Source organism: Tamandua tetradactyla, chromosome 18 (genome assembly GCF_023851605.1).
Source record: "Tamandua tetradactyla isolate mTamTet1 chromosome 18, mTamTet1.pri, whole genome shotgun sequence".
NCBI classification, from domain to species: Eukaryota; Metazoa; Chordata; class Mammalia; order Pilosa; family Myrmecophagidae; genus Tamandua; species Tamandua tetradactyla.
In genome coordinates, this window is record NC_135344.1 from 73569253 (window position 1) to 73596847 (window position 27595).

General features: G+C 40.7%; 1 protein-coding gene and 1 long non-coding RNA gene across 4 annotated transcripts; one reads left to right on the forward strand and one right to left on the reverse strand.

The window, feature by feature from the left end:
- Positions 1–1619: 1619 nt before the first annotated feature.
- On the reverse strand, positions 1620–6212 carry LOC143662337 (uncharacterized). The gene is made up of 3 exons (XR_013165296.1): positions 5627–6212; positions 2631–2945; positions 1620–2474 (listed from the first exon to the last, which is right to left on the reverse strand). It is a non-coding gene; the product is annotated as an uncharacterized LOC143662337 (long non-coding RNA).
- TXNDC2 (thioredoxin domain containing 2) lies at positions 5711–7497 on the forward strand. 3 transcript variants are annotated; one of them, XM_077135985.1, is made up of 3 exons: positions 5712–6057; positions 6364–6975; positions 7063–7497. In XM_077135985.1, the coding sequence occupies exons 1-3, from the start codon at positions 5973–5975 to the stop codon at positions 7473–7475; spliced, it is 1110 nt and encodes a 369-aa protein (XP_076992100.1). In that variant the 5' UTR covers positions 5712–5972; the 3' UTR covers positions 7476–7497. The 3 variants fall into 3 exon arrangements, with proteins under 3 accessions (XP_076992099.1, XP_076992100.1, XP_076992098.1); XM_077135984.1 differs by having other exon boundaries at positions 5711–6045; positions 6364–7497; XM_077135983.1 differs by having other exon boundaries at positions 5713–6057; positions 6364–7497.
- Positions 7498–27595: the final 20098 nt, after the last annotated feature.

Here is a 27595-nt window from a genome sequence, read left to right on the forward strand (position 1 = left end):
CTTAACAACAGGAATGTGTTGGCTCACAGTTTCAGAGACTGGAAGGCTTGCCTTCTCTCTGGGTCAGTAGCCATGTGAACCCAGCAATCCTTGGGTTCCTTGGCTTTCCCCTCACATGGTGATGTCCTCTTCTTTCTCTTCAGGATTCCATTGACTCCTACTTTCGGGCCCCCACCATGACTTTCTCTTCTGTGTCCAATTTTATTTTTTTCCTTATAAGGACATCAGTCATACTGGATTAAGTTTCACCCTCATTCAGTTTGGGCACAGTTTAATAACATCTACAAAGATGCAATTTACAAATGGATTTACACTCACAGGACCAGAGGTTGGGACCCAAACATGTCTTTTGTGTGGGACATGAGTCAATCCCCATCAGCAATAAAAAAAAATAAAGAAATGTATTGTTATGCTAAAAGAACTTCTTCTGTCCTGGAGCAAAGATAGGAAAGAACGTGAGAGGTAAAGGAGATAGCCTCTTCTGCTTCAGTTATCATGGAAATTATGGCAGAATCCTTTCACCTACAAATCTTAAACTGGAAAATATGATTTCTAGTAGGACTCCTTTCTTGCAGAATTCTATAGCATCCCTGTTTTGTATATTGCTTGTGTTTTAGTGGTGAGTCATACTAAATTTCCATTCACCTCACGTGCCCTATCCATTAAATAACCAAAATAGTTTATAGTTTGAGAAAATGCTTTTATTATTCCACAGGACATTGGTGAGAATGTTGATAACCATTTATAGAAAAAAATAAAAGTCCTCAATGTGTATACACAATCACTTTAACTTATCTCTGAGATGATTGACTCTTTAATAAGACAGCAAAAGGAAGAAATTACAGACTGACTTCATCTTAAACTATTTTCTCATTGCATTAGAATTCTCATTGTATTGCATCCTGGATTGTTTTAGTGCCATCTATTGTGCTCAGACTCAAGAGTTTAGTAGTTTACATATAAATATATCACTAGGAGTAAAAATCATTAAAGAGATGACTGATGGATTTAATTACATAAAAATTGAAGCATTCCTATATTGCTCCAAAAGTGTTATAAGCAAAATTAAAGAAGAGATTGAGAAAAAAATGACAATAACTGGCAAAAGTTAAGGACATTAAAACTTATGTAAAGATGCCTCAAGAAATTTTTTTTTTTAATTTATTTTTTTACATGAATAGGCACCGGGAATCAAACCCAGGTCTCTGGCATGGCAGGTGAGAACTCTGCCTGCTGAGCTACCCTGGCCCACTCGCCTCAAGAAATGTTAAGCAAAGAACTTAATATGGCAATTTGCAAAGGAAGAGATACAAATTGGTAACAAATAAAAAAAAGTTCAACTTAATAAAGAAATGAAAATTAATACACTAATGACATAACTGTTTTGTCCATCAAATGTTCATTCACACCTTGCTGATAGTTAAAATTGGAATGATTTCTTAGAAGCATTTTGATAATATCTATTAAAAGTCCTGAAAAAGGCCCATTGCTTGATCTAGGAATGCTGTGTGTGGAAATGTATTCTAAGAAATAGGAATGTCTGAAAAGATACAACCATAATATGTTTATGATGATATTATTTATAATAACAAAGAATTAAAAGCCAACTAAATGTCCATAATTAGAAATTTATTTAAATAAATTATAGTTCATCTATTTGAGGGTCATGAAACAGTCATTAAAATGATTCTTTTCATAAATCTATTTCCATAAGGATAATATCCCCAGAGAAAGAGTCAAAAACTCAAAAAATAAATTGAACTCATTTGTGCTTTTTTTTGCATGGGGAACCACGGGGAATTAAACCCAGGTGTCCAGCACAGCAAACGAGAACTCTGTCAGCTGAGCCACCGTGGCCCGCCCTCATTTGTGCTTTTGACACCCATTACTAACTAAACAACAAAAAAAATTCCATAGGTCAGGGGTCAGCAAGCTATGGCCCACTGGCCAACTGCCTGTCTTGGTAAATAAAATTTTATTGAAGCACAGTCCATTTGCCTATGAACTGCCTGTGACTGCTTGCATAGTACAACAGCAGAGCTGAGTTCTTGTAGCAGAGAACATGTGGCTTCAAAGTCAAACATGTTACTATCTGACCCTTTACAGAAAAAGTTTGCTTGCCCCCTGCTACAGGTAAACTTTTTGACATGGAAAATATTCTAAATGCATCCTTTAAAAAGATTACAAAACAGTATCGCTTTTGAAAAGCTTAGAAAAGAGATGAAGACTATGCATCACAATTTAATAGAGGTACCTTATCTCTATTCCACTTTTAAGTGTTATGAACGTGTATTATTTTTGTCACTATAAAGCCAAAAAATTATGCAGGCCAAAATGCATAAAACAACTAATGCTTAATGTAGCTGGTGTGTGTGGTAGAAATGAATTTCCCCTCAGTGCTTCCTCCAGCTTCCTTCCAGTGTGCAGAGCCCAACAGCTGAATGCCGCGTCGTTTGACCCCCTTGCAGCTGGTTCTGGAGGCAAATTAGATTCCACTGATTAGAAGAGCCTGCAGGAGATCGAGACCTCCCATCCTCACCCCACCCCACCCCCACCGTTGCAACCCTGCAGGTTCCTGTTGAGGTCTAGAGGTGGGGCATTGGGGCAGAATCCCAGCAATCATCTCTCACCTGGAGGAAAGTTGTAGCAGTGGCTGAGCGATAGCAGAAAGTTCTTGAAGCCAACAGTTCCAGCCGTTGAGCTTTGATTATCCCACTTGCCTGAGATCAGGGGATGGCACAGCTTCCCTGGCAGGCCAGTGCCACGGTGTGGTTCATTTTTTTTTTTTTCTAGAAATCATTCCTGAAGCCTCAGCTAAAGCCAGCTTTTCCAGCCATTTTGTGACCACCTAAATGGTTCTCTGCCTGAAATAGCTGGTTGTTTCTGATTCCGAAGACAGAATCCCAATAGACAGGGTTCCTGAGCAATTTGGCAATGAGCCTGTGCTGAAAGAAAAAAATATACATTTTATGTCAAGTCAAGTGCCTGGAATTCATCTGAACTGCAGAATGAAGAGTCAAAATAATCGGTACTGCTCAGTCAAACAGGAAGCACAATAAGACCTTCCAGTATAAATGTAACAGGGTCCCAGATATCCTCACTTTTACTCAGATGTGCATGGACGATGCAGCTTTAGCATTTTTCTAAACTGGATCTACTTTTCCTCGTGAGTCTTATCTCAGCGGGGTTGGGGAAGGGGTGGTGAAAGGCTGGAACCTGGAATTAAATCTCCCATTTGTGGAATTTCAGCTTTAAAAAAATACTCTTTGTGGTCACTGCTCCGTCTTGCCAATTCCCTCCCTCTCCCCGTAATGTCTGGCTGCAAAGGGTGATGTGGACTTTCGAAGCCGAGCTGATGGCCTCTGTGAAGCAGCTGGTCTGGACTGGTGACCCCTGTGTCATTCACGTCTGGAGCTTGGGGTCCTAGTCATTGCTCCTGGTCATAAATTCCCCTGCTCAGTGGCTTCTTTGTCCCTCCTCTTGGCCTCCACTTGTCTTAGGTTGCCAGCACCGTTGTCACCAACTGCCACAGACTACTTGGCTCAAACCACAAGCATCTTATCGCACATCTCTGGATGCCAGAAGTCCACGTCGGGGTGTCAGCAGGCCACACTTCCTCTGAAACTGAAGGGTTTCAGGGGTGGCTTGCTGGGAGTTTGTGGCATATTCCAATCTGTTTTTCCACCTCATGGCCGTCTGTCTCTCTGTGTCTACATTTTCTCTCCTTATAAGGACCAACCATATTGAAGTAAGACCTACTCCAATCCATCTTGGCCTCATCTTAACTCGTAACATCTCCAAAGAACCTACCTCCAAACGAGTTAACTTTCACAGGCCTAGGGGTTAGGGCTTGGCCATGTCTTTTTGGGGGGGACATAATTGAATCTCTAACACTGGTCTTTCCAGGACACTCATAGCCCCACTCGGGGGTGCAGGGCTTTGGGATCTCTGGTTGCCCCTGCCAGGCCCCAGGCCACATCTCCAGCCTTACCGGCTGCTGGTGGCCCCTGCTGCCCTGGGGCCTGTGCGGTATGGGAGCCGTGGGGTCAGATGCACATGGGGCTCTTCCTGGCCTTCCAGGTGGAGTACGAGGCCCCTCTGCATCCATCTGAATACATCTGACCACCCCCGTGCCAAGATATCCTCTGGAGAAGGTAGACCAGACCCTGTGCCAAGGTGTTCCCTGAAAAGGGTAGACTGGTCCTGTACCAAGGTGTCTGCTGGAGAGGGTAGACCAGCCTCCATGCAAGGTATTGCTGGAGAGGGTAGGCCAGGCCACCTTTTCCATCCTCTTGCCTCCGCTCTCCATTTGGACCCCTTGCCCCTCCTTCCCACACTCTATCGGGGGTGGGGGTTGCAACGTTTTTGCTTCTTCCTCTCACTTAGGGACTCCTTCTTTCATATTCTGCTCCTTTCCAAAAAGCTGGAACCCCTGTACAGGACAAGGTACAGAGAGAGAGAAGCTAATTTACCAGTAAGCCAAGGTCCAAAGATGCTGTTCTTTTGAAGCTAATAAAATCCACTCCTAAGGATTTATGTGAATTTTTACTATTTCCTTTCTCAGAACATTGGCCAAGGTGGTGAACAGTGAACAGACAGAACCTGATCTTTGCCCTTATCCTTTGCTTTAAGACTGAGGATAAAGACACGAGAGGCCCCTCAGCTGAAGAAGTTCTTTACATTCGAGAGTGAGGAAAGCAGGAGACCTTCCTTTACACTTGATCTCAGCCAAAAGGCTAAGAAGCAATGCCTCCTGCCCTTTAAACATTAGTTACAAAGGCTTCATCAGTCTTTGCTCAAAGCTCCCCCAGTGAGAGAGGGCAGAGCCTTCTTTGGCAGTATCTGAGAAAGCAAAGTGGAAACATGAGCTCTTCCCTGGAATAAGATTGATGTAATTGAGAAATATGGATTTACGAAGACCAAATCTCTCTCCCCATCTCCATCAAGGGTAAATAAAACGACAAAGGATAAGAAAATGTATTTTGATATAAAAATCCAGATCATTGAACCAACATCATAAGATACAGATCATGTAGCGCTCTTATCATTTAAACAACCGTCTTGACTTCAACATTTAAATTATTGGCACGGAGCTAAAGCAGACGAGTGTATGTGGAGAAAGCAAAAATTCCACATTGTCCTGGAGCATTGAACTGTATGTGCTGTGTTGAGTGAGGGTGGGAAACAAGCAAATTATTTTGAACTGACTTAAAGAAATCTTCCTGGGAGAAAGGTATGTGGATTCAGATTCCACGGGAAGAGGTAAATGAAGCTGATGGTAACAAAATTAGCCACAGGGGACTGTGCCCCTCCAGTAAATGGTTAGCATGAGGAGAGGAGGAACGGGCACAGGTGTGACCAGTTGTGCCTGCATGAGAGGGGGTTACAGACCAGGGCTCAGAGAGCAGGGAGGCTGGGAGTGAGGCAGAGTGGCAGGAGTTTGGCATACTTTGGCCAGCCATCTTACTATCTGGTGGCTAACAAGCTCTCCTTGGTAAATGCATGTGGCGGGTGAGTCATCGAAGAGAAAGTCAGCCCTAGGGAATCCTGGAGTGAGATGTAGGAAAGTCGATTTCGACCTACCAAAGCAGTTCAGAGCCTGGGCTTTAGAGCCTACCCCACCTACCAGCTCTGTGACCTTGAGCAAGCTACATCTCTTCTCTGAGTCTCAGTTTTCCCCCCTTCGTACCAGGGGTGGTCACAATGGCATTGACCTCGCTGTGTTGAGGTGATGTGTGAACAATGGCCGTGGGTGCTTCCCAGGGGACTGAGCCCAGGCTCTGTGCTGGAGCTCTCATGAAGTGCTTGGATGTTAGTCTTGTGACTACAGATAGGCCATCGGCTGTGACGTGCTCCACAAATACACAGCGTTACTTATGATGCTAGGTTGGGAAAAGGTGGAGGGTACAACTTTGTCTTCACTCTGAGACATAACTGATGGATAAGGTGTGGGTGTAGGCAGAGAACTGAAAATGGAGAATGGCGAAATTGGAGCACTGGAAGAACAGGAAGAGAAGCTGGACAATCAGGAAGAAACCTATGAAGGTGACTCTAAAGGTATGGGGGAGGGAAGAGAACTGTCTCAGGGACCCAGGCGTAGAGGCAACAGTCAGCAATATTGACCCAAAGTTAAAAATCTACCATCGTGGAAACAAAAATACTACCTAAAGGATCTAAGTAATGACATGTGGCTTGACCTCTGTTGAACGTGATCATTCAAAGTCATACATGATTTATCAGGCTTCATTTGTGATCACTATGAATGACTTTCAGTCTCCCTTGAAGTGTACAATCAGAATTCTTTTGTTTCTTCTTTTCCTTCATCTGACTTTTTTGCTCTATTGGTTTACTTTTTTTGTTCAGGAAGCCCATTACAGTTTTGCTCCAGCAATACTGTCCTCCTGGTCCCAGAGCTCTCAGACCAAATCCAGGTCCAGAAAAAGGCTGTGGTCCCCGAGATACCTGAGCTGCCCGCAAAGGAGACTATCATCCCTCAACCCACAGACATGCTCCAGTCCAAGGAAGGTGGCATCCCAAAGCCCTCAGGACTAAGAATCCAGCCCAGGGAAGGTGATGTCTCAAAACCCTCAGAAAAAAACATTTGGACAAGAGAGAGCAACTCCCCAAAGCCCTCAGAAAAGACCATTCAGCCCAAGGAAGGTGATGTCCTGAAACCCTCAGAACTGGCAACCCATACTGAAGAAGGTGATGTCCTGAAGCCCTCAGAACAAACTATCAAGCCCAAGGAAGGTGATGCCCCAAAGCCATCAGAAAAAACCATCCAGCCCAAGGAAGGTGCTATCCTGAAGCCCTCAGAACAAACCACACAACCTGAAGAAGGTGATGTCCTGAAGCCCTCAGAACAAACCACCCAGCCTGAAGAAGGTGATGTCCTGAAGCCCTCAGAACAAACCACCCAGCCTGAAGAAGGTGATGTCCTGAAGCCCTCAGAACAAACCACCCAACCTGAAGAAGGTGATGACCTGAAGCCCTCAGAACAAACCATGCAACCTGAGGAAAGTGACATCTTAAAGCCCTCAGACACACTCCATCCTGAGGAAGGTGACATCCTGAAGCCCTCAGTACAAACCACCCAGCCTGCGGAAGGTGATGTCCTGCAGCTCACAAAACTAACAATGGAGCCCCTGGAAGGAGACAGGGTGAAAGGCATCCAGGGCAAGGAAGACTTCGAGGCTGCTCTCAAGGAGGCTGGTGAGAGACTGGTGGCTGTGGACTTCTCAGCCACGTGGTGTGGGCCTTGCGAGACCATCAAGCCCCTCTTCCACACCCTGTCTGTGAAGTACGACGATGTGGTATTCCTAGAAGTGGATGCTGATGAGTGTGAGGAGCTTATTAAAGACTGCGAGATCTTTTGCATACCAACCTTTCAGTTTTATAAAAAGGAAGAAAAGGTGGGTGAGATTTGTGGTGCCATTAAGGACAAACTGGAGGCAGCCATTACAGAATTAAAGTAATTATGTATTCTGAAAACATTGACTCAGCTGTCTATAGCTTGTGAGTTTTTCTGTTGTTGTCATAAAGAAGATCAGGTATAACAAGAGTAGGTGCCAAATGCCCCTTTATTGTAAATTGTAAATATAAATTCTGTCCTTTTCACAAAATAGTCAAAGCCAATGTGGCAATGTTTCTGTTGATAGGAAAGGATAGAATTTCCTTTGGTGGAGGTTGAAGTCTCACTGCCCGCTATTTTCCAACCTTGATTTTTTTTCACTCTCCCTTGGAAATTCAGCACATTGTTTACAGCAACATTGGGAATTTAGCTAATTCTCCCATAGAAGTACATGATCTAAAGACGAGAGACTTCTCTTTTCATGTTCACATGTCTTTGGGCTTCCTAATAAGATGCTTTTGGAAATAAAAAATCCGAAGGATTCACATATCTTAATTAACTTCCTTCTTGTGCAGAGAGTAAAATAGAGGTCTTGGGAAATTAAATATATGTGATTTGTTGGTGGCAAAACTGAGCCCATAATTTTCAAAAATTATGTTCAAGGCTCTTTCTACTACTCCATGGTCACAAAATCTGAGACAGAGCTCCCAGCTCCCAGTTTCTCAGACCAATAGCTTTCATGTGACCCTTGGTACCATTATGACATAGCTCCCTGGTGGGAAAGCCCAGTTTCGTCCCCTTGGCAACTGGGTTTCTGAAACCTTCCCCTAGATGTGGTCCATGTATGTTCGGTCCAGAGTGTTTTAAAAAATTTGAATCAGTTGCCAACATTTTAAAAACCAGGATTTCCATTAAAATCTAGATATCTAACTTTTCTTGAAGAATGGTAAGATCTTGCAGTGGGGGCTTGCCTTATCTCAAACCATTTACTCCTCAGGAGCTGGGTTGCAGCTACCTTCATTAGATGATGGGACATGCACTCTCTCGTCCCCTGTTGCTTAACCTGGCTGGCTTCTTTCATTCATTTATACAGTTGAGTTGCCATACCGAGTTATTTTTTTTAATTGTGAAAAATAACATATATTTAAAGAGCAACAAATTTCAAAGCACATCACAATTATAGAACAGATTTCAGAGTTTAGTATGGGTTTCAGGGATACAATTTTAGTTTTTCTCCTTCTAGCTACTCCAAGACACTGGGGACTAAAAGAAGTATCAATATAATGGCAATCCCTATCTTAAGGTTTTCCACAAAAATGGCACCCCATCAATTCCCAGAGTGTGCCTGCCCCAACTCTCCTCAATGATGCCTTCAGTCAGAGACCTCACAACACAAAATCCGGACAACATCAAATAAAATACAACACATACTTAGACTTTTTTCCAAGAAGATTTGGAATAATCTACAAAAAGCATTAATGATAAGGCTAATAGTAGAAGGAAATTAGAAACATAAAAATAAGGAACAAATATGTCAATAATGAGGGCTTATATAATCACTCTGAGAGGCAAATTTTATCCCATACATCTTGTCAATGGGAGGGAGGTAGAGTGGGAAAAAGGGAAACTCAAGAACACACAAAAGTCATTACCTGAATGGAAGAAGTATCTGAATTTGAAAAAGTAATACAATTTTCTTTCTTAATCAAATACCTGAATAAAATTTCTCATCTGGGACCTTAACTTGGAGATATTCAACAATGGCTATTTTTTTTTAATAATAAATTCAGAACTATTTTTGTCTGGCTATTCCTGGTAATAATCTTTAATAAAAGTCCAAATGTGATTGTAAAGCACTTTTCAATGATAAAATTATGTATTCAAGGTGTATGAGTATGTAGCTTTCCTATTTTCATTCAAACGAACATTTACAAATGTTCCATACCTGTTGTTTGTCTCTGACAGAGACCGTCTTATGTTACTATGGAATCTGGGAACTGCTTTCATGTGACTGTGAACAACTTCTTAGGCATGTAGTCAACCCCACTGTTCCCAATGTCCTTGAACAATTTAGTGAGTTCCTCAGCACCCCAGACTATGTAACTTGGGGGAATAGGGACCCTGAAATCTAACATTAGCAAGTTGGACCAACTGCTTTTTCAAGGCTGTGACATTAAAGACATTTCTACTGTAGGTTGTCCTTTATATTTGTTTCTAAGTGATGTAGTGAACATCCTTGAAAATGATTGTGATCCAAAAGGATAGATACTGTATGATTCCACTTTTATGACCATAGTAAACATAAAATCAGAGACTTATAATACAGAATATATGGGACCTAGAGATACATGGAAACCAGAGATGGGTGAATGGTTAGCTAATGAGGTTGAACTTAAATGTAAGGGAATAAATAGAAGTGAAGGCAGTTCACTAGTGGGTCTACAAGTATATTAACATATTGAAGGTGAACATGATTGAAAGGGGTTGTATGTGTCCCACCGATTAACTCTACAAATATAAATAAGTTCTTGCTTATATATTAACACTACAAATATAAATAGGTTCTTGCTTTGAAGTAAACTACTTCAAAGGTGTGAATTTTGTACAGTGTATAAGTATGGGTTATACGGGGTGTGCTGGTTTGAAAATGTTTATGTACCCTAGAAAAGCCGTGTTTTAATCCTAATCCTGTTTTGTAAAGGCAGCCATTTCTTCTAAATCCCTATTCAGTACTGTAAGTTTGAAACTTTAATTAGATCATCTCCCTGGAGAAGTGACTCAATCAAGAGTGGTTGTTAAGCTAGATGAGGTGGAGATGTGTCTCCACCCATCCTAGGTGGGTCTTGATTAGTTTCCTGGAATCCTATAAAAGAGAATGACAAGAGAGAAAGTTAGGAGATTCTGAGAGAGCAGAACGACATAGCCACGAGAAGCAGAGAGTCCACCAGCCAGCAACCTTTGGAGATGAAGAAGGAAGCCTCTTGATGAGCTTCATGAAACAGGAAGCCATGAGAGAAAGCTAGCAGATGACGCCGTGTTCACCATGTGCCCTTCCAGCCAAGAGAGAAACCCTGACTGTGTTTGCCATCTGCCTTCTCACTTGAGAAAGAAACCCTGGACTTCATCAGCCTTCTTGAATCAAGGTATCTTTCCCTGGATGCCTTTGATTGGACATTTATATAGACTTGTTTTAATTGGGACTTTTTCTCGGCCTTAGAACTATAAACTAGCAACTTATTAAATTCCCCTTTTAAAAAGTCATTCCGTTCCTTGTATATTGCATTCCAGCAGCTAACAAACTAGAACAGGGGGAAGCTGCTATTATATGTTATCGGATATGTTTAACAGGAAAACATTAACAGTACCACAGTATCAATGCAACACCAGGGATAAATAATGGGAGTAGAGACAAGAGTTAAGGAAAGGTTTAGATTTCCTATTTGGTGAGGGTATGTTTTTTTGTTGTCTTTCTCTTGGGAACAATGAAATTATCTAAAATTGAGAGTATTAATGGATCGTTGACTTTAGACATTATACATGATGCCTAATGAATGGAGGTGGCTGAAGGATGCATTGACTGAGAAGTAGATTGGTGAATGATGGTGTATACATATGATCAAATATCATGCTGCTACAAAAGGCGAATGAAGTTGCAAGGTATGCAACATTGTGAATGAAGCTGTGAGACATTTGGTGAAGCAAAATAAGCCAGAAACAAAAGAGCAATTATTGTATGGTTGCATTTAGAAAATACTAATAAGAAAACAGAGGCCTAGATTGTAAACTCTTTTAACAGTCACATTTAGCCTGGAGTGGTAATTATTATTTCTGGATTTTGAGAGGCTGTTTTATATATGTACAAACCTGGTATTTAGAGTTAAAAATGAAGCCAATCAGGTGGGGATTAAGGTAATTCTGAACACAGGAGTGAGGAAAACATTGTATTTTAGAACCTAATCTACTCTTTGAGACCAAAGGAACAAAGGTTTATTTTGTCCAGAACCTAAATTTTCTGTAGCACATAATCTGACTCAACCTGTCTGGATAGCTCATTTAAACAATCCAAACACAGGGAGCCCAGAATAAAAATAAGGGCCCTTAATCCTGTATAGCTTAATGTAATGCTTGGATAAATTCCAGAACATATTAAGCTGATAATCAAAAATTATTGGCAAAGTCCCTTGAGGAATGGGAGAAAAAATACAGAACTATTAAATTTACCACCAGGGAATCCCCTGATACTGTGTCAAACATTAGGGACACCCAAATCAATATGCCAAGCTCTTGATCTTGAGGTTTGCTCTTGTGAAGTTTATACATGTAACAGAGAAGCTTAGCCTAAGAAGCTTAGTGTATCTATAGCCAAGCCTAAGAGTTACTTGTGGAGGACCTCTTTTGCTGCTCAGATGTGGCCTCTCTCTCCCTCTCTCTCTAAGCCCAATTCTGCAAGTGAAATCATTGCCCACATGACATCCAAGGTTGAAAGTCTTCTTGGCAGCATGGGAGATGACTCCCAGGCATGAGTGTGGCTCTGGCACCATGGGATTAACAATGCCATCTTGACCAAAAAGGGGAAAAGAATAGCAGTGGAACAAATAAGGTATTTGTGGCTGAGAGAGTTCAAATAGAGTTGAGAGGCTACACTGGAGGTCACTCTTACACAACCATCAGTTAAACATTGCTACCTACCATAACTTGCCAACCCCCAACCAAAACCATTCCATCAAATCCTAAAGAACACCTAGGGCATTATATAAGACTCTACAAAAGTTCCATGCATTGGATAACATTCCAGAAACTTACAACCTCCAGGTAGGTTCCTGGACCAGATAAGACCTAAAATGCAGAGGGCCCAGCCTCTCCAGAGCATCAACTAGTTCCATCCCCCTATCGCATAGTATCAATAGCCCCTTCCAACATGAAAAAGTTAGAGTAGGCATAGCCCAAATACTCCTAAAGAATGGGAGAAAGATCAAAGGTGACGGTGGAGTTATACAGAGAAGGTAGGGCTTAACAAACAACAAACAAACATACAAACAAGCATAACAAACATACAAACAAGTATGATTGCTGAATCATTATACTGATACTTCTTTTAGTCTCCAGTATCTTAGACCATCTAGAAATAAAAACTTAAAACTCAGAAATCTGTTCTACAACTAATTGTTGTGACATGCTTTGAAACTTATTGCTTCTTTGTATAGATGTTATTTTCCACAAAAAAAGAAAAAAATATTTCTTCTATCCCCCAGTGTTTTGGAGCAGTTAGAAGGAAAAATCTGAAATAGTGGAATGGTAACCCATAACACTCTCTGAATTCTGTTCTGTATCTACTTGTTGAACTGTGCTTTGAAAATCATTGCTTTTTTCCCTTCTTTTCTTTGTATAAATGTTACATATATATATTTTTAAATGATTCTGATTGTAGCTTTTTCAGGAAATTTTATAATATTCTCGAGGAAACTCAAGGGAGGAAGGCAAGCACCAGTCTTTGAAGGTAACCCTTCAGGGCCAAGACAACATGAAGCAAAGTGTGTGGCTCTTTGATGCACTGGTTTGAGTCAGGGAGAAAATCTAAATGACCAGAGAACCCATTCATGTCCTTCAAGCTACCCACTGTCAACACCACTTTTCTCAACTGTTTGGACAATAGTTGAATAGCAGCCAGTTCAAAGGTATGTTCTCTGGAAGAAACCTTGAGCACAGACATTGTTTTTCTGATTAAGAAAGAAGCATGCACTTAAAAAAATTAACCAATCTATTGTTATAATCTCAAACATTATTCTGTAAATTCTGGCCATGGCAGGAGGACATGTAGGAGAAATAAGCTTTTCTAATGAAAAGGATGATTCCAGATAACCATATTGGCTGTGGATGATAATAATCTAACTAAAGTCTTAATAAGAATCAATGAAAAATCTGTAAGAATTAATAAAATAATGCAACAAAGTAGTAGCAAATAGAGTAATATCCAAAATGCAATAGTTTCCCTATGATTCAGGGACAAATATTTGGAAATTATTGTGGAAAAAGGCTTCATTCACAGTAATGACAAAAATAAAATATCTAGCATAGTTGCAACCAAAAAGGTAAAGATCATTAAGTCTAAATCTAAAAATTTTGAGAGGTATAAAACAAGTATGTCTGAATAAAGTAGGAGAGGGTTCTTTTTCCTCATTGGAGAAAAAGATCACAAAGTGTTGATTCTTTCCACTTAATTAATAGGCTTAATGTAATCCCAAATAATATCTCAATGGGATCATTGGGAGAACATGACAAAATATTTAAGAAGTCACTGAGAATAATAGGCAAGAACAGGTAGGAAAGGTCTTAAGTAAGGAGTACAGAGGAGAAATTTGTCTTATTGGATGATCAGTGTCTTGATATAGTAATTATAAGACTGAGGTAGTGATGCAGGAAAAAAAAGAGCAATGAAACATAATAATAACCAAGAATCAGACCTTAGTATACTAGTAGTAGTATATGAAGAAGGAAGCATTTCAGTTTGATGGAGGGTGAGTGGATTTTTTTATTTTTCAAAAAATTATATGGGGAAATTTGGGTGTTTGAGAGTAAAATCAGTTAAAGTTCTACTCCCATGCCAGACATCAAAATAAATTTAAGTTGGGTTAAAGAAAGCATGAAATATGAAATCATAAAAAATGGAAGAAAATTTAAACATTTATCTGATTCATGGATGGAAAAAAGGAGTTTCTAAACACAAATGCAAGTAAATAGATTTGAACACATAAAAATTAAATTTTTCATGCCAAAATGAAATAAAATTAACAGGAAACAAGAAGTTGAGAAAAACATTTGTGAATTGTCTGACACAGTATTTAATAGATTTACTATATCTTCAAGCAGAGAACTACCATCACATACAAAGATAAAATAGAGACAAACCGCTTGGAATGCCCCTGAAAAGGTTTAGAATTGTGACTTCAGGAGAATTTGGAACGAAGAGAGAAAGAGAGAGACAGACTGTAAAAGAAAAAAGCAGGGTTTTTCTAGTCTGAGAACATACAACCCGGTATCGATGAAGCCTCGGTTAGACCAGATTTCCTCAGCCAACTTCAAAGGAAAGGGTCCCGAACAGATGAGGAGGATGAAGATGAAGATGTTGAGGAGGTGAGTGAAGCTGATGCTATGGCAGCTCTTCTTACCGAAAGACCTGAAGGGAAGGTGTGATGGTCAGGCTCATGTGTTAACCTGGCCAGGTGATGGTGTTCAGTGGTCTTGTCAAGCAAGTGCTGGCCTAACTGTTACTGCAAGGACATTCTGTGGACTTAAATCATCAGCCAGTTGATTGCATCTATGGTTGATGACACCTACAGTCAATTGAGGAGATTGCTTTCAGCAATTTCAGCAATGAGAGATCATTTCATCTTATCAGTAGACGGCTTTAAAAGGAGAAGTTTCAGCAGTCAGAAGAGACAACTTTCATCCCTACTTTAGCCAGCTAGCTTCTCCTGGGGACTTTATCAAGAACCTCCATCAGAGTTGCAAGCTCACAGCCTGCCCTATGGAATTTGGATTTATGTATCCCTACAGTTGTGTGAGACACTTTTATAAAATCTCATAATATTTACATATATCATCTGTTGGTTCTGTTTCCTTAGAGAATTCTGACTAATATGGCAGGCCAGGAAGGAATAAGAATGAAAAATCAATGAAGAGAGGATTTATATGGAAACCCTCTCCTTAACCTCATGGTCCATCCTAGCCTCAGGCCAATTTCAAAGTCAAAAGGAGATGGAACAGCATATTGTCCCCAAGGTTTATTCAGTTTGTTGTGTGCCCTCAATGTCCCTTCTTTTTGTCACCACACCAAATGCCATCATATAACTGTATCACCATTTGCCATTGTGCTTCTCAGTCATTGTACCCTTTGGTTCCCCCATCTATTGGGCATCATAAATAATGTCCAAAATAAACAAACTGTGTCTTACAGTATCTTCATTTGGTTGTACAATCAGCAGCACTCTCAGTTTTAAGCAATTTTCATTGGTTCATAATGACAAAGAACTGGCAAACACTATGTCACCAATTATCAAATCAAAACTATCTCCTATCACTTGTCCCTTCCCCCCTCCCCAGTTAGTTATCCTTGGTAGAGCTGTGGTACTGCTGATGTCTTCCTGTTAACTATTGGCCTTAGTGTGCATTTTTAGTCTCCCCCTATATTCCTCTGCTATAGACTCTTTGTCCACTATCAAACCATCAAAATAGTTCATTTGAGAACTTATTTATAGTTGTAAATTCAGTCAGTGGGATAGATAGCACTATACATCCCCTTTCTATCCGATTCACCTTCAATATGGCAATTCCGGAGGCTGCTCTTATGCAAGCTTCAGTTAGATAGTGCTAATTGCCATGGTTTGCTAACCCCCAATCAACATCATTCCTATTGACACTTTAGAACACCTAGGGCTCAAACTGAGACTCTATTAAGCATTCATGCATTGGCTTGCCTTCCTAGAACATATAATTCCTGGAGGGTTCTTAGGTCAGATAAATCCTGAAACTCAGAGGGGACAAGCCTCTCTAGGATTATCAATTAAATACTGTCCTTTAATGTGGACACCCCTTCTCAACATGAAAAGCTCAGAACAGGCATTGCCGAAAGAGCCCTATAAATTGGGAGAAGGATTAAAGAGAAGGAGGAAGTATAACAGAGAAAATGGGGTTTAAAAAATGAGCATGACTGCTGAATCATTATATTAATATTCTTTCTAGCCTCCAGTGTTTTGGAGCAGCTAGAAGGAAAAATCTGAGATGGTGGAATGGGATCTGTTCTGTAACTATGTGTGCTTTGAAAGTCATTGCTCTTTTTTTCTTTGCTTTGTATATATGTTACATTTTACAATAAAAACGTTTTTTTTAAAAAGGAAATGGCACAGTTTCTGTTTGGGGTGATGGAAAAGTTTTGATAATGGAGGGTGGTGATGGGGAGCCATTGTGAATGGAATTGACGCGGCTGAATCATATACTTGAAAGTGGTCAAGTGGGAGATATTATGTTGTATAGATGGTGCCACAATAACAATGTTAAAATAAGATGGGAGATGACATTGTCTTAAGAACTGTATAAAAATGCAGAATGATCAGAAATAAGACAAGAGATCGGTAAATGATTCGTTGTGATCTCAAGTTCACAAAAAGTTTGCAGAGAAATATAGTAAGTATTAGAGTTTTATGTATCTGATTATGAAAAGACTGTAAAATACAATGAGAGAGAGAAAGCAAACATGGAACACTTATAAAGAGTGGGTTCTGGGCGGGCCGCGGTGGCTCAGCGGGCAAGAGTGCTTGCCTGCCGTGCCGGAGGACCCCGGTTCGATTCCCGGCCCCAGCCCATGTAAAAAACAAACAAACAAACAAAATATAATAAAACAAGAAAATGTTTAAAAATGTTTCCCTTTCTTCCTCCCTTCCTTCCTTCTCTGTCTTTCCTTCCTTTCCTCCCTCTCTCTTTAAAAAAAAAAAAAAAAAAAAAAAAAAGAGTGGGTTCTCAGACATAAAGGATGGGATTGAGGTAATACGTTGGGGACTCCTGACCTAAGTGATGCTTTCAAAATTAATTTTTCTCTAAGTATAAACAATTTGATTTAACAGTGAGAATCTACATAGAGTACTTCTTAGATGCATGATGCTTCTGTCTTTTCGAGGCAGAAGTATTTATTTTAAGTAAATTCTAATCAGCAAATACATGAAAGGTATGGTATATTATTGCATAGAAAATGCCATTTTGATTTTGGGCAGATTTTGAGGTTTCCCAGATCTTGTAAGGGATATGTAAAGTGGTACATTTTATGGAGATAAAAGTTAACTGAAAATAAAATAAATTGACAGGATGCAAATTTTGAAATAACCGTGGCACTTTAGTGAGGAAATCCTTTAAGGTCCACAGTGAAAATAGAGGCTCAGTGCAACTATGACAAATATTTGGATTGAGATTGCCTGGAGTCACATAAAGCTCAGGGTTGTGGCTTAAAGATTTAGGAAAAGCAGGGATTTCAAATTTCAGAAAGGAATAAAGATGACTTATTTGCATATGAAAAACTTGCTAATAGAAACTGGTCAATGTAAAGAAGTTAAGGTAAAGAGAGGTAGTGACTGAAATGAAGATGTGAATCTTCACAACTGAAAAAAAATGTGATAATTTTACTGCGAGTTGGTTAAAAATGCACAGAAGTTGAGGGTTGTCTTCTTTTGGGATTAATATAGTAAGCTCAAGAGTGGGAGCTGGCAAGGGAAGAAGAATGGGGAAGAGAAGGGATGTCTAGAAGAGAGTTGTTGCTGACCTTATTGCTGTTCTCTGTAAACTCTCCTGCAGGTTTTGCTGTCTCTGGAACATTACCTTACTGGTAGGTCTTGAAAAAAAGCTGAAAAAAGTGCTGCTTATTTCTGTGATGCCAGATGAAGTCCATAAAGCCTTAGTGTTTGAAAGGTGAAGTTCATGTGTCAACCTGGCTGGGTGATGGTGTCCGGTTGTTTGATCGAGCACACTCTGACCTGATTGTGACTGTGAAGGTATTTCATGGATTTAAATCATCAGTTGATGGCATCCAGGGTTGATTGTATCTACAATCAACAAAAGAGATTACCTTCAGCAATGAGAGAAGTCTCATCCTGTTATAGTTTGCTAGTTGCCAGAATGCAATATACCAGAAATAGAATGGCTTTTTAGAAAGGGGAATTTAATAAGTTGCTAGTTTACAGTTCTAAGGCTGAGAAAATGTCGCAATTACAACGAGTCTATAGAAATGTCCAATCAAAGGCTTCCAGGGGAAGATACCTTGGTTCAAGAAGGCCGATGAAGTTCAGGGTTTCTCTCTTAAGTGAAAAGGCACATGGCGAACACAGATTTTCTCTCTCATCTGGAAAGGCACAATGTGAACATGGTCAGGGTTCATCTCTCATCTGGAAGGGCACATGGCAGACATGGAATAATCTGCTAGCTTCCTCTCCTGGCTTCCTGTTTCATGAAGCTCCCGGGGAGGCATTTTCCTTCTTCATCTCCAAAGGTCGCTGGCCGGTGGACTCCGCTTCTCGTGGCTGTGTCATTCTTCTCTGCTCTCTCTGAATCTCCTTCATTCTCCAAAATGTTTCCTCTTTAATAGGACTCCAGAAAATTCTCAAGACCCACCCAAATAGGTGGAGGCATGTCATCACCTAATCCAGTTTAACAACCATTCTTGATTGGGTTACATCTCCAGGGAGATGATCTAATTACAGATTCAAACATACAGTATTGAATAGGGATTATTCTGCTTTTTTACAAAATGGGATTTTGATTAAAATATGGCTTTTCTAGGGTCCATACATCCTTTCAAACCAGCACACATCCCATAAGTAAGGCTTTAAAGGGAGTACTGATGATTTCAGCAGTTAGAAAGAATTTCTATCACAACTTCAGTCAGTCTGCTTTTCCCAGGGAGTTCACCAAAGCCTTCATTGCAGTTTCCAACTTGCAGCCTGCCCTGTGGAATTTGGACTTGCCAATCCCCATGGTTGCATAAGCCAATTCCTATAATAAAATCTCATAATATTTACCTCTTTATCTCTATATCTATTTCTATCTCTATGTCCTGTCAGTTCTGTCTCTCCAGAGAACCCTTACTAATACAAGCAACAAAGATAAATGTAAGGCTAATGACTTATAGATCAATATATTTCACTAATGTTGGGAAGATTCAGGAGGAAGTCATGAGTAAGCCAATGATTCTTAGTTTAGAAATGGCAAGTGAGGTTAGCCACCTTCTAGAGAAGGCTTTAAAGAAGATTTCCTTTAAATTATGCCAATTAACAATGGCTGGTAGTAAATAGTGTGCTGCTATCCTATAAAAAAACAGTTAAATTACTTGTGTGATACAAATGCTTGAAGTTACTTGTGTGATGCAAATGCCTCTTTCCAATGTTTCATCTGAAGGTTTGTTTTTTAAAATTTGTTTGTTCTTTAGTATTTATAAATACAAATTATAATTTGGCTTCAGTATGGATTACCATTTTCACAAATGTATGTCAGACACAAAAATGCTAAAATGAAACTGGGTAATTTAGATGCCAGCTGCCATCATCCAGCCTCTTCAGGCCCCATCATGGTACAGATTCTTTCCTTAGAATCTCAATGGGGAAAAAAGGCTGAAAAAAAATAAAAAGAAGAGACTAAAAATGGAAGAACTTAAAGACAATTTATTGAATGAAATAAGCAAGATACACAAGAACAAATATTGAATACTTTCACTCATATGAAATACCTTGCATAAGCAAATACATAGAGAAAATAGATTACAGGGTACCAGGGCTTGGTGAGGGGTAGGGAATGGAAAGTTATTGCTTAATGTATACAGAGATTCTGTTGGAGTCGTGAAAATGTTTTGGTAATGAACGGTGGTGATGGTAGCATATAATATGGTTAATGTAATTAATATTACTGAAGTGTACAGATGTTAAAATGGGAAATGTTGTATATATCTTAACACAATAAAATTTTTTCAAAAGGCCGAAATGTAATATGAGTGGTTCAGATGCAACACATACTGATATTCCAGTTGAAGGGAGAAAGGTGTGCACATCTGCGAGGGAACCTAATGCTGCTGCAATGAGCCCACAGCCAGGAGAGAACAGATTTACATGCAGGGGATGTGCAGAGTCCATAGGAAGTCCTCTGGGAAACCTGTTTAGAGGTGTATGTGAAGCTGAAATCTCCTCCATTTGATCAAATTAATCTCGAATTTTCAGGGTCCTTCTTTACCTTGATGACTTGTTTAAATATGAGGTCTTGGTAAACCAGTTTATCCCCTTGGAGGAGATTAGAGTTCTGTCCAACAGTTCAAGTGAAACGTGTCCATCTCTCCCTTATCCAGAAGGCATAGGGTTGAGCTGACCAGGAGGGAAACAGGGAGTTCCACAAAGCCAGGGGACTGAGAGTAGAGGTCCCGTCTCATCTCAGGTAGCAGAGGAAGCCAAATAAAGCTGAAGATGAAGCAGTGAGGATGAGACCCAAGAAACCAGGAGGGGCTCTGGGAGTTGCCGAAACCGTAGTGGTGTTCATGGGTATAAAAGTCAGAATCTGGTTGCTGGGGGTCGATTGGGAACAGATGTCATGGGGAAGGTGTGGGAAGTGAAGGTGGCCTGTCCAAGGACAACCACTGCTGGTGGTGGCTCAGGGATGGGGCAGGACTGGGTCATTCTGACCTAAAGGGCCAACCCTGAATGGAGACAATCTGCCCCACTCCAGATCTCAGGAGCACACTTGCAGCACACCTATAATTACATAAAGAGATGCCTTCAGGTTATAACTACAGTTGAGGAAAATATAAAGAACATTCCATCAATGGGTGGTTTTGTATAGCCCGAGCATTATTTCCGTATTTCAAATTCTCTTATCAAAATGACTGAGGCATTGTGAAAAATAATATTCTACTGAAATCATGCATAAATTTGCATTTGGTTATTATACAACCCTCAGTACTTCATTTTTAAAATAATAGGTTGAAATTGATCAAAAATTGAAATGCAAAGGATGCCACAAGCAAATTCAGACTCAAATTGTGCAGTTCCCTTCTCTTCACCCCAACACACGTTAGCATACTTAATTATTTTCCTTTTTTTAATTCAAGGTACAGCAAATCCCACTGTGGGATTAAATATCCTGTATTTCAGACTTTTTGGCCACAATGATATTGGTAAGCATAGTCTAGTTCAATTTTTAAAAATTCATAGGTAACACAATTTTAGATTTCTGGGTTAGCCCAATGATTTATTTAAAACAGAAATAGCCATATTTCTTTCTTTGGCACCTACCCCAGTGTTCTAAACAAAAAGGCTGGTTAATATCATATGACACATATGAAAGGTGATGACCAAATTCATTGAAGGAAAATAATGTAAAGAAAAGGAGACATTGCAAAATGGTGCTTAAGCAGGGAGCATTTCTGAGGATTAAAGCAAGGGCTATCTGGAATCTCTCCGTGGATGGGGAAAAGAGTGTGTGAAAGAGTGGAGGAGCAGGAGGCTAATGACAAGTCATGATCCTTTGCTCAGTCAATTTTCACATCTAGAATCCACTGGCCAAAGAGATGACCAAACTCCAGGAGGAAGGATGCTGCAACCCTATAGCAAATATGTACTGTGTTGACTCCCCCGTGTCTGCCCCAAAGGGTCTGATGGCTATTTACTTGGTCAGTATATCCTGGGGAAATGGGAGACCAAGACTTTTCCAGGACAATTGGATGCAGTATTAGTTGATGTCAATACCTGGAAATCTGAAATGTCATCTTGTGTGTACCCCATCCCCTCCCAGTAGAGTCCCAGCTAACGTCTTGCTTACAGCTGGCCCCCTCTGACAAAACCTCTCCCTCTTGGTCATTTTCCCTTTGCCTAGTATATAGTTGATAACTAGAATAATGTCCTCTTTGGGTCCTTGGCTTGTGACATGTGGTGGCTTGGAGCTGTTGTGCACCCAGAAAAGGCCATGTTCTTTTAATCCATTCCTATGGGTGCAGATTTATTGTAGGTGAGCCATTTTGATTAGGTTATTTCAACTGAGATGTGACCCGCCCTCTTTAAGATGGGTCTTAATCCCCTTACTGGAGTCTTTATAAAAGGATAAATGACACACAGAAAAAGTCCAGAGGTCTCAAAGAAGCTCCAAGAGAAGCTGAGAGAAAAGGACACACCCACAGAAGCTGAGACAGGAAGCCACTGACCCCAAAAGCTGAAAGCAATGAAACCTGGAAGAGAAGGACCAGCAGACACCAGCCATGTGCCTTCCTATGTGACAGAGATGTCTCAGGTTCCTCAGCCTTTCTTCAGAGAAGATATGATTGTCGATGCCTCCAGGTGGACATTTTCCCGACCTTAGAACTGTAAATTTGTAAACTAGTAAATTCCCATTGTAAAATCCAATCCATTCCTGGTATATTGGATTCCAGTAACTTTAGCAAACCGATACACTAAGAGCTATCATAGCCGGCAAAGCTAGGTAGGAAACTCTATAACTGTACCACCTCCTTCTCCAGGACCAAAAGAGTAAATCAAGGTAAAACTACATCCTAGAGTTTGCACCTCTATGAAAACTCTAAATGATGTGGAGGTGGTCCCTGAAAAAAAAATCTCCATTTTTTTTGTCAGTCTGGTCTCTGCAAAAACTGGATAGCAGAGTACCACAAACTTAACTGAGGTGTAGTCCCTCTGTAGCTGTTCCACGGAAGCAGCACTGTTTGCTAAAGCAGATTAATAAAGGTCTCAGATACATGTTATATGGCCACCAATTTGTCCAATGTGTTCTTTTTTATTTCTGAAGCGAAATGGTTTGCATTCATGTGGAACAGACCACAGTCATTTACTGTTTTTCTTGAGGACATTGCTAACTTTTCCACCCGCTCTCATAATATAATCTGGAGGATTCTGCACTGTCTGGGCATTTTGCAGAACATCCCACTGACCCATTGCATGGATGACGTCATGTTGATCGGGAAGGACATATAAGAGGTGGCTAGAGTGACACATACACCCCAGAGGGTGAGAGATTCAGGAACCTGCCACTTCAGTAAAGTTCTGGGAGTGGGGTGAGATGGATGGGTTCACTGATCAGATGTGCTCTGATGTCTCCTCCAAGTTAGAAGATCAACTGTTGCTCTTGCATCCTCCCCCACAAAGAAGGAAGCACTGTGCCTGGTAAATCTCTGGTTTCTAGATACCACAAAGTCTGCATTAGGAATACTGCTCTGGGACAGGTGTCATGGAAGGCTGCCAGTTGTGAGTGGGGCCCAAACCTGGCCATATGGTCTGAAGTTCCAGCAGACGCCATGGGGCTGGAAGTGTCAGTGGTGGGAAAAGATGCAGCAGTGCAGTATATGGCCAGCACAGAGGGAGAGTCGCAGCACAGGTTCCTAGTGTACAAAGCAAGAACATGTCACCTGCTGCAGAAAATTCTACAGCTTTTCAGAAACAAAGCCTGGTGTGTTGCTGAGGCATCTGGAACTGCCCCATATGAGCTGCTTTCTATCAGATCCACCAAGCCTCAAAGTCAGACAGGCTCAGCAGCAGTCCATGGTAAGGTAGAAATGGTACATTTGGGATTTAGCCCAAGCAGGAAAAGAGAGCACAAGTAAGATGCAAGCACAGGGAGCCCAACCCCCCATGTTGTTCATCATAGTTGCACTGGTACCCTCCCCCAGCTCACACCTTTGGCCATACAGAGAGTTCTGTTCAACCAGCTGAAAAGAAGTAAAGAGCTCAATTGTGGTTTATACATTGGTCAGCTCATTGTGAGGACTGAAGGTGAAAATGGACAGGTGGTTGCATTACACTACATTTAGGGGCAAGGGAGATGGAAGATCCCTAGGTCTGTTCCTTTCCGTCTGCCACTCCCTGCAAGGCTTTGTGAGGAGCAAAGACAGATGAGAAAAAAAACCACAGGGCAAAGAGAAGAAGGGAAGAGCACTTGGGCCTTAGGTTCATCAAAAACCACTGCCCCAAAAAAACTAAACCCTCTCTAAGTGAGAAACCATAATGTTTCTCATTATGTCTGGGTAGTTCAGAGTATAAACTGCAGACAAGAGAATTAAGAATATGGACGTTTTGAAGGATAGGTCTTTGAAACACATAGCTTCTAGGGAAGCAAATAAAAGACTGAATGGAGGGCGGGCCGCGGTGGCTCAGCGGGCAAAAGTGCTTGCCTGCTATACCGGAGGACCTCGGTTCGATTCCCGGCCCCAGCCCATGTAACAAAAAACGGAAAAACAAAATACAATAAAACAAAGAAAATGTTTAAAGATGTTTCCCTTTCTTCCTTCCTTCCTTCCTTCTATCCTTCCTTCCTTCTCTCTGTCTTTCCTTTAAAAAAAAAAAGACTGAATGGAAGGGAATTTGTCAATACCTAAAACTATATACATACTTACCTTTTGATCTAGAAATCCCACTTTTAGGAATCTCCCATGAAGCTATACCTTGACAATATGAAGATATATGCATCCAAGGTTATTCACTGAAGCATCGTTGTTGATGATTGGAAACAAAACATTGGAAACAGCCTAAATGTCCATATTGGGAAATCAGTTGAATAAAGCATCCACCCAGTGGAGTACTATGCCACTCCAAGAAAGAACAAGAGAACTCTATGCATTGATAAGGAGTGATTTCCAGGATATGTTGTAAAGTGTAAAAAAGAGTTTAAGTAAAACTGTGAGTTATAGAATAAAACGCCCATAGCTGCTCATTTGTGCTGAAGAAATCTAAGGGTAAACTAGAAACTAACAAGATTGGCTACTGAAAGGATTGAGTGGGGCCAAGGCGGTCAGAAAGCTATAAGGGAGAATGGGGGAGGAGGGAGGAGGGGGCACGGACACTTTTCTAAATAAGCCTTTTCACATGGCTCTTACTCTTAGAACTGTATTAATGTGTCACACATCCCAAAGTAAAGACAGTAGGATTTTGTTTTACACACACCCAACACACATAAATTCAGATATACACCACTGGCAATCAAAAAAGAATAAAGGTAGACAACTTATGCGAAGGGCTTTAGGACATAATTCATTGTATAAAACAAGGTCCTATTGTAATTAAAACAACCAGGAAGGGTGGGAGGCAAAATAGAATACCGACAGTAACAAGTAAATTGTACCAAATAAATTTAATTGTATTACAAATGAATAACATCACCACACTGAAGGGGGTGGAGAAGAAAAGCACCAAACTGAATGACTTTGGAAAGCAGTATTCTGACTATTCCATGAGGTTAAATATCATGCCCTAGCTAGTAAAATTGTCTTTCACAGGGTTAGCAATTCTAAGACTACTTCATATGCATACTAAGATCGGGCATATATGTAAATATATTAAGGAAATGAGATCCAGGTTTCTTATTGCTGGTGAAAAGAATTATGAATAAGGAGAGGGAAAGGAGGTAGAACAAACATTGTGATATTGGGTCGGAATGGAAGGTGTCAGTCTGATCTCATGGTTATATATGTATATTGACAGATAGGCTCACTCAATCTGCATGTGTGCGGGTGTTGTATACCTATGTCCTAGCAACGTCCACCGAGAAGGCATGGAGGTGATGGAGCCCCAGTAGCAGTGATTCACATCCAGAGCCCAGACCTTGGTTTCTAAACACCAGTATTTAAAAAAAGGAACGAGCGCTCTCAGGATTGGGGCAAGGAAAATACAGGATGATCCTGAAACAGCTTGTGTTGCCGTGAAGTAAGGAAACGTTCATAAAGGGATGGAGACACATTCAAAGAACACAGGAGCCAACTTTGAAGGAGCTCCAGATGGCCAAATGTGGGTTAAGTTGAAAAACGGCATGAAGAATGACAGCAGTGGATTGTAATAAAATAAAAACCTATGAGTCCATATGTATATAAAGAAATAAGGGAACACAAAAGAAACGGGAGAGAAGCAGCAACTTCCCTTACAGTAGCTGTTTCAGTTTGCTAAAGCTGCCTGAATGCAATGTACCAGAAATGGAACGGCTTTTAAAAATGGAATTTATTGAGTTGCAAGTTTACAGTTCTAAGGCCTTGAAAATGTCCAAACTAAGGCATCCAGAGAAAGATACCTTAACTCCAAGGAATGGGTGAATGATGTTCAGGTTTCTCTCAGCTGGGAAGACACATGGCCATGATTGCTAGCTTTCTCTACTGGCTTCTTCAAATGGTTTCCCTGGGGGCATTTACTTTCTGCATCTCCAAAGGTCACTGGCTGAGTGGGCTCTGTCGGCACTAAAGCTTTTCCCGAAATGGTTCCTCTTAAAGGGCTCCAGTAAGCAACCCCATCTTGAATGGGCGGAGACACATCTCCCTGGAAACCACTTAATCAAAAGGTACCACCCACAAGTGGGTGGGCCACATCTCCAGGGAAACCCTAAAAAGGATCCCACTCAGCAATACTGAACGAGGATGAAAGAACATGGCTTTTCTGGGGTACACAACAATTTCAAACCAGCACAGTGGCTTTCCAAATAGAAACATTGCTATTAGGCAAACACCCCCATACTAACTGTCCCAGGCAAGAATCACACTGATGGATGCTAAAATTAGTGAGTGACTGTGTGATTAAGAAACAAGACATATGCATAGTCTTGAACTGTCACCACGAGACACTTACCACAAAGGGGAAATAATGAATTTACAGTGGAGACACCTGGCAGCTGCACCTTAACCACCTGACCAAGGTTATTTCCAGGAAGAAACTGGCAGAATGCACCATTTCATGGGATCCACTGCACAGGACACAGCATTGCTGTCCTTGCCAAAAATGCTCAACATTGATCTAATCGTGTGAAAACATCAGACACACCTCAAAGGTGGGGGTGTGTGAAAACTGTACACGCATCCTGGAGTGGATCCTGGACAACTGAAAGACATTAGTGGGAAAACTGGAGAAATTCTAAAAAAGGTCCGTAGATTGGCTAATAATGTTGCATCCAGGCTGCTTTCCTGTTTTCGATCATTGTTCTGTGGTTGTGTAAGACATTAACTTCAGGAGAAGCTGGGCGAAGAGCATAGAGGAACTCTCTGACCTCTTTTTTTGCAACTTTTCTGTAAATCTAGAACTATTTCAAAATAAAAATAAGAAAAAAGCAAATACGGATTGAGCAGCTTCTGTATTTCAGACCCCAGAAAGTCCCCCAGACGCTGGAGATACAGAGGGACCAGCCTGCAGTCCCTGCTCTTGTGGGGTTTACATGACATTGTAAGCCTCAGGCTGAGCGTCCATCATTTCAATAAAGACCGTAAGAATGCCAACCTTTACAGATGGAATTATTCTGACTCAAGGTTTACGTCATTTATAGTGGCACTCAGCTTTCATCTCAATGTTTTCATAAGAGAGAATATACAGTCATGGCTCAGATGTTGCCCAGAGGCTTATTACATGGTTTGGACAGCTCTGGAATTTTTATGCTGATTCCTAAATTGTTATGTTATACTATGTCTTCGTGGTGGGCATGGTCTAATTTCAGCTCAATTCATTTCTTCTGCAATTGAACCATCATGAGATAGGTGCCTGACAAGGCATGTGCTATCCGGATCGCCCTCTGTGTGCAGCTACAGAAACTTAAAAAGCCAATCAGACATAGTTAAAATCTATGATTTGCATCTAAACTGTGATTTCATTTCCATTTTTTAGCTTTGCAGTTCTTCAAAAATCTGTGATTCTATGGATCTTAGACCAGATTAAAAATAGGAATAATTAAAGTCCCTGTTGCCATCTGCTCAATTCATTT